The 7,846-nt window shown below is 45.2% G+C and overlaps 1 protein-coding gene across 1 annotated transcript; it reads right to left on the bottom strand.

The window, feature by feature from the left end:
• Positions 1-1,375: 1,375 nt before the first annotated feature.
• On the bottom strand, positions 1,376-7,400 carry wu:fj16a03 (uncharacterized protein LOC335475 homolog). Its single transcript, XM_041251439.1, has 3 exons — positions 7,298-7,400; positions 4,269-4,367; positions 1,376-1,587 (listed from the first exon to the last, which is right to left on the bottom strand). The coding sequence occupies exons 1-3, from the start codon at positions 7,344-7,346 to the stop codon at positions 1,502-1,504; spliced, it is 234 nt and encodes a 77-aa protein (XP_041107373.1). The 5' UTR covers positions 7,347-7,400; the 3' UTR covers positions 1,376-1,501.
• Between the last annotated feature and the right edge of the window lie 446 nt (positions 7,401-7,846).

The following is a 7,846-nucleotide window of genomic DNA, read 5'->3' as shown; positions in this document are numbered from 1 at the left end:
GTCTTGATTAGGGACACTCAGTTCAGACTGGAACCAGGGGACAGGTCTTGATTAGGGACACTCAGTTCAGACTGGAACCAGGGGACAGGTCTTGATTAGGGACACTCAGTTCAGACTGGAACCAGGGGACAGGTCTTGATTAGGGACACTCAGTTCAGACTGGAACCAGGGGACAGGTCTTGATTAGGGACACTCAGTTCAGACTGGAACCAGGGGACAGGTCTTGATTAGGGACACTCAGTTCAGACTGGAACCAGGGGACAGCTCTTGATTAGGGACACTCAGTTCAGACTGGAACCAGGGGACAGGTCTTGATTAGGGACACTCAGTTCAGACTGGAACCAGGGGACAGGTCTTGATTAGGGACACTCAGTTCAGACTGGAACCAGGGGACAGGTCTTGATTAGGGACACTCAGTTCAGACTGGAACCAGGGGACAGGTCTTGATTAGGGACACTCAGTTCAGACTGGAACCAGGGGACAGCTCTTGATTAGGGACACTCAGTTCAGACTGGAACCAGGGGACAGGTCTTGATTAGGGACACTCAGTTCAGATTGGAACCAGGGGACAGCTCTTGATTAGGGACACTCAGTTCAGACTGGAATCAGGGGACAGCTCTTGATTAGGGACACTCAGTTCAGACTGGAACCAGGGGACAGCTCTTGATTAGGGACACTCAGTTCAGACTGGAACCAGGGGACAGGTCTTGATTAGGGACACTCAGTTCAGACTGGAACCAGGGGACAGGTCTTGATTAGGGACACTCAGTTCAGACTGGAACCAGGGGACAGCTCTTGATTAGGGACACTCAGTTCAGATTGGAACCAGGGGACAGGTCTTGATTAGGGACACTCAGTTCAGACTGGAACCAGGGGACAGCTCTTGATTAGGGACACTCTGCTGTCTCTGTAAACAGGGAATGCCACAAATAAACCAGCTAATTTTCATTTTTTCTTACGCGTACCTTGGATTTGATAGTTTAAAAAAATGAATAATAGCAAAACAGAGTCATTGATGTTAACTATTGTTACGATAGCAGCGTACTGTAAATTTCAATGTATTTTATTTGTATAGCGCCTTTCATACCACAGTATCTCAAAGCATGTCAGTTAAGAGAGAACAGCAGCATGCAGTATGAAGAAGCAGTAAGAATGACAAAGTAACCTAACATTATTATAATGATAATAATATCAGTAATAATGACTAAAGAAAAAATGAAGAAACGAATAGGAATGCCAGATAAAACACACACACACACACACACACAAAGAACTAAGCAAATACAATAGATAAAAACAATGATGTTTATAAGTCTAAACTAAACTAGCAGGACTATTCATTCGGTTAATAGAAAAATCCACAAAGATGCATCAGTTTAGTTGAATGGACGTTTATTTGAGCACACACGCGCACACACACTCGCACACACCGATGCACACACAGGCACACACATGGTGTTTATCTGCATGCTCCGCTGGTGGCAGGGCGGGTCGGGACCCCTCACACGTTGCAGAGATTCTCATTGCAACATTTCCAGCCGGGGGTCTTGCAGAAGTTCAGGGTGGTGCAGCCTTTCTCTCCGCTAGCTGAGAATTGAAACAGTCATGACACATTAACATTAGGAGCAGCAGGAGCCTTGATTGAGAGGACTCTGAGGGTTTCATCTCTTCATGTGGGGAAGTTAAACCTGTTCAAAACAGGCCAGGCCACTGACTGGCTTTCTGTTCTAAATATCTGAGAGCAAAAAATGAACAAACGGATGGACTCTCCAGCTCATCAGATGTGTGGAGGACTTGGTGGAGAGGAGGACTGGTATTCATCAAGGAGGAATTCTGCACAGCATTGCAATTGCTCTGAAGAGACTCGAGTGCACAGTCAGTAAGGTTTGCTGCTCTGGACGATGGTCAGTTTAGGGCTAAGAACGTCAGGGCAAGTTGGTCCAACTCAAGCAGTCAATGCATTATCAATAGACTGGTGCAGGAACAGCCATTCAATCAGTGGCACACTGAGACTGCAGCATGCTACTTACAGTCACATTTACAACTGAGATCAAACTCAGAGTCCAGAAACAAGTTCACTGGGGATAATACGAAAGCAACCTGTGTATAGAATATTGAGGAGTACAGAGAGCGATGGGGGTGAATAAAGGACAGGGTTCTTACAGTACAGCTGTGTATAGAATATTGAGGAGTACAGAGAGCGATGGGGGTGAATAAAGGACAGGGTTCTTACAGTACAGCTGTGTATAGAATATTGAGGAGTACAGAGAGCGATGGGGGTGAATAAAGGACAGGGTTCTTACAGTACAGCTGTGTATAGAATATTGAGGAGTACAGAGAGCGATGGGGGTGAATAAAGGACAGGGTTCTTACAGTACAGCTGTGTATAGAATATTGAGGAGTACAGAGAGCGATGGGGGTGAATAAAGGACAGGGTTCTTACAGTACAGCTGTGTATAGAATATTGAGGAGTACAGAGAGCGATGGGGGTGAATAAAGGACAGGGTTCTTACAGTACAGCTGTGTATAGAATATTGAGGAGTACACAGAGCGATGGGGGTGAATAAAGGACAGGGTTCTTACAGTACAGCTGTGTATAGAATATTGAGTGAGTACAGAGAGCGATGGGGGTGAATAAAGGACAGGGTTCTTACAGTACACCTGTGTATAGAATATTGAGGAGTACAGAGAGCGATGGGGGTGAATAAAGGACAGGGTTCTTACAGTACAGCTGTGTATAGAATATTGAGGAGTACACAGAGCGATGGGGGTGAATAAAGGACAGGGTTCTTACAGTACAGCTGTGTATAGAATATTGAGGAGTACAGAGAGCGATGGGGGTGAATAAAGGACAGGGTTCTTACAGTACAGCTGTGTATAGAATATTGAGGAGTACAGAGAGCGATGGGGGTGAATAAAGGACAGGGTTCTTACAGTACAGCTGTGTATAGAATATTGAGGAGTACAGAGAGCGATGGGGGTGAATAAAGGACAGGGTTCTTACAGTACAGCTGTGTATAGAATATTGAGGAGTACACAGAGCGATGGGGGTGAATAAAGGACAGGGTTCTTACAGTACAGCTGTGTATAGAATATTGAGGAGTACAGAGAGCGATGGGGGTGAATAAAGGACAGGGTTCTTACAGTACACCTGTGTATAGAATATTGAGGAGTACACAGAGCGATGGGGGTGAATAAAGGACAGGGTTCTTACAGTACAGCTGTGTATAGAATATTGAGGAGTACAGAGAGCGATGGGGGTGAATAAAGGACAGGGTTCTTACAGTACAGCTGTGTATAGAATATTGAGGAGTACAGAGAGCGATGGGGGTGAATAAAGGACAGGGTTCTTACAGTACAGCTGTGTATAGAATATTGAGGAGTACAGAGAGCGATGGGGGTGAATAAAGGACAGGGTTCTTACAGTACAGCTGTGTATAGAATATTGAGTGAGTACAGAGAGCGATGGGGGTGAATAAAGGACAGGGTTCTTACAGTACAGCTGTGTATAGAATATTGAGTGAGTACAGAGAGCGATGGGGGTGAATAAAGGACAGGGTTCTTACAGTACAGCTGTGTATAGAATATTGAGGAGTACACAGAGCGATGGGGGTGAATAAAGGACAGGGTTCTTACAGTACAGCTGTGTATAGAATATTGAGGAGTACAGAGAGCGATGGGGGTGAATAAAGGACAGGGTTCTTACAGTACAGCTGTGTATAGAATATTGAGGAGTACACAGAGCGATGGGGGTGAATAAAGGACAGGGTTCTTACAGTACAGCTGTGTATAGAATATTGAGGAGTACACAGAGCGATGGGGGTGAATAAAGGACAGGGTTCTTACAGTACAGCTGTGTATAGAGTATTGAGGAGTACAGAGAGCGATGGGGGTGAATAAAGGACAGGGTTCTTACAGTACAGAGCAGCATGGAAAACAATGAGTGCAATTGTTTCTGAAGGCAGGTGTTCTTCCATTTGAATCTTATGGAACTTGGAAACAACCCTTAGATTATACTTTGATGTTAGTTTTGAAAGAAAGCTCAGCAAAATCAAATGGTGTCCATTCTGTTGCACTCCTGAAGAGCGGTGTTTCAGGGGATGTAGTGGCTTCTCTAGCTATGTATGAAATGTAGAGTTTTTTTAGCTCTCCTGTTCTACAGGTCTGTCTCTTACAGGTCCTGTAGTGACTGGCACTGTCGACAGGTTCACTGCAATTGCACAGATTAAAGAGGTTGGATGTAGGGGGGATACTGTGATGTTGCTTACCTGTGGTGTAGCAAGCTTGAGGCACTTTGCTGGAACACTGCAGCACTTGGTTTGTGACAAACACAAAATCCTCCCCCATGCATTTGATGGTATAATCGGCTGTGGAATGGAAAGGGTGGAGATCAGTCATTGAAATGAACCCAGGGCAGGACTGGTACACTTCCACACTTCATGGGTGTCCTATTCACATGACTTACATTGCAATGAACCCAGGGCAGGACTGGCACACTTCCACACTTCATGGGTGTCCTATTCACATGACTTACATTGCAATGAACCCAGGGCAGGACTGGCACACTTCCACACTTCATGGGTGTCCTATTCACATGACTTACATTGCAATGAACCCAGCGCAGGACTGGCACACTTCCACACTTCATGGGTGTCCTATTCACATGACTTACATTGAAATGAACCCAGCGCAGGACTGGCACACTTCCACACTTCATGGGTGTCCTATTCACATGACTTACATTGCAATGAACCCAGGGCAGGACTGGCACACTTCCACACTTCATGGGTGTCCTATTCACATGACTTACATTGAAATGAACCCAGCGCAGGACTGGCACACTTCCACACTTCATGGGTGTCCTATTCACATGACTTACATTGCAATGAACCCAGCGCAGGACTGGCACACTTCCACACTTCATGGGTGTCCTATTCACATGACTTACATTGCAATGAACCCAGGGCAGGACTGGCACACTTCAACACTTCATGGGTGTCCTATTCACATGACTTACATTGCAATGAACCCAGGGCAGGACTGGCACACTTCAACACTTCATGGGTGTCCTATTCACATGACTTACATTGCAATGAACCCAGCGCAGGACTGGCACACTTCCACACTTCATGGGTGTCCTATTCACATGACTTACATTGCAATGAACCCAGGGCAGGACTGGCACACTTCCACACTTCATGGGTGTCCTATTCACATGACTTACATTGCAATGAACCCAGGGCAGGACTGGCACACTTCAACACTTCATGGGTGTCCTATTCACATGACTTACATTGCAATGAACCCAGCGCAGGACTGGCACACTTCAACACTTCATGGGTGTCCTATTCACATGACTTACATTGCAATGAACCCAGCGCAGGACTGGCACACTTCCACACTTCATGGGTGTCCTATTCACATGACTTACATTGAAATGAACCCAGCGCAGGACTGGCACACTTCAACACTTCATGGGTGTCCTATTCACATGACTTACATTGAAATGAACCCAGCGCAGGACTGGCACACTTCCACACTTCATGGGTGTCCTATTCACATGACTTACATTGCAATGAACCCAGCGCAGGACTGGCACACTTCCACACTTCATGGGTGTCCTATTCACATGACTTACATTGAAATGAACCCAGCGCAGGACTGGCACACTTCAACACTTCATGGGTGTCCTATTCACATGACTTACATTGCAATGAACCCAGCGCAGGACTGGCACACTTCCACACTTCATGGGTGTCCTATTCACATGACTTACATTGCAATGAACCCAGCGCAGGACTGGCACACTTCCACACTTCATGGGTGTCCTATTCACATGACTTACATTGCAATGAACCCAGCGCAGGACTGGCACACTTCCACACTTCATGGGTGTCCTATTCACATGACTTACATTGCAATGAACCCAGCGCAGGACTGGCACACTTCCACACTTCATGGGTGTCCTATTCACATGACTTACATTGCAATGAACCCAGCGCAGGACTGGCACACTTCCACACTTCATGGGTGTCCTATTCACATGACTTACATTGCAATGAACCCAGCGCAGGACTGGCACACTTCCACACTTCATGGGTGTCCTATTCACATGACTTACTTTGCAATGAACCCAGCGCAGGACTGGCACACTTCCACACTTCATGGGTGTCCTATTCACATGACTTACATTGCAATGAACCCAGCGCAGGACTGGCACACTTCCACACTTCATGGGTGTCCTATTCACATGACTTACATTGCAATGAACCCAGCGCAGGACTGGCACACTTCCACACTTCATGGGTGTCCTATTCACATGACTTACATTGCAATGAACCCAGCGCAGGACTGGCACACTTCCACACTTCATAGGTGTCCTATTCACATGACTTACAGAATTACAATCAGAAAGGCTGGAAAGCGTAACTCTTTACAACTCATTGAAAATAACATTCTATTTCCCAGTTTCCCTGGTAACACAAAATACATGAATACATTAAACAAAACCATGTCAGATATATAAAATGTATTGATTTAAAAAACCCAGATTACACATGTTTGAAACATATTTCAGCACATCCATGAAAGTGCATATTCTGTATATTTAGATTTTAATGAGGCTGCAGCTGAAGTCAGGATTTCATCTAAAGCAGTACAGCAGTATTCCATGGTAAAGGCTAAGCAGAGTGCAGTAATATGTAGAAAAGCAATTGTAACAATGGTAAAGCACAGGCTGAAGCTGGCATGTAAAACTCACATATGGTAAGCCATTAGCCTCTAGGCAATGGTAAAACATGACTAATGCACATCAAAAGCATGGGAAACCATTGTGCAGAAACACTGTGCAAATTACCCATAGGAAACACTGTGCAGAAACACTGTGCACATTACCCATAGGAAACACTGTGCAGAAACACTGTGCAAATTACCCATAGGAAACACTGTGCAAAAACACTGTGCACATTACCCATAGGAAACACTGTGCAGAAACACTGTGCAAATTACCCATCTGAAACACTGTGCAAAAACACTGTGCACATTACCCATAGGAAACACTGTGCAGAAACACTGTGCAAATTACCCATCTGAAACACTGTGCAAAAACACTGTGCACATTACCCATAGGAAACACTGTGCAGAAATACTTTGCAGAAACCCTGCAAATTACCCATAGGAAACACTGTGCAGAAACACTGTGCAAATTACCCATAGGAAACACTGTGCAGAAACACTGTGCACATTACCCATGGGAAACTTCTCACAATTAAAGTGTGTTTGCTTCCAGTTTACTCACCAGTGCAGACAGGCAGCAGCAGCAGCAGGAGTACTAACAGAGTCTTCATGGTGGCTTCCGCTCTCTGCAGAGTCTGAAAGGCAAGGCAGAGGCTTGAGTATTTATACACTCCCCCTAGTGGTGTCCATGCAAAAGCTCTGACACTGCGTGCAAACATTGCTTTGTGTGCCAGCAGCAGTGCTGAAACTGCACCATCAGGGCTTTGTGAAATGCAGTTTGTTCAGTGTTTATCTGCACACAGTCTCTCCTCTGGTGTGTGCCTGCATATTTTCCCCGCAGTGCTTCAGTTGTTCTAAGATACAACATGAAAATAAAGTGAAGAAATTAAAAGGATCAGCACCACAACAATAAGTACTAGTGAGAGGGAAGTCATTTCAAAGCTGTTTTAACACCTTTCAGGCTGGTGTTTGGGTTATTGTCAGGGTTTGTGATTGTGTGTGCGGGTTAGGGTTAGGATCAATGGTAGGGAATGTTAAAGGTTACTATGGTAACAATACGGACACCTAGGAACTATATTTCCCATTATGATTCTTTTTAACCGTGCAAGGC

The sequence above is a fragment of the Polyodon spathula genome, chromosome 5 (assembly GCF_017654505.1).
Source record: "Polyodon spathula isolate WHYD16114869_AA chromosome 5, ASM1765450v1, whole genome shotgun sequence".
NCBI classification, from domain to species: domain Eukaryota; kingdom Metazoa; phylum Chordata; class Actinopteri; order Acipenseriformes; family Polyodontidae; genus Polyodon; species Polyodon spathula.
The sequence above is the reverse complement of the archived record's forward strand: the minus strand, read 5'-3'. Positions and strand labels throughout refer to the sequence as shown.

Excerpts from the sequence above, each read along its gene's own strand:
- wu:fj16a03 (XM_041251439.1), bottom strand. The coding sequence starts at position 7,346 with ATGAAGACTCTGTTAGTACTCCTGCTGCTGCTGCTGCCTGTCTGCACT. Across the intron at positions 4,368-7,297 it reads GCTGCTGCCTGTCTGCACTG|CCGATTATACCATCAAATGC; the intron begins GTGAGTAAACTG and ends TCCATTCCACAG. Across the intron at positions 1,588-4,268 it reads TCAAGCTTGCTACACCACAG|CTAGCGGAGAGAAAGGCTGC; the intron begins GTAAGCAACATC and ends TTCAATTCTCAG.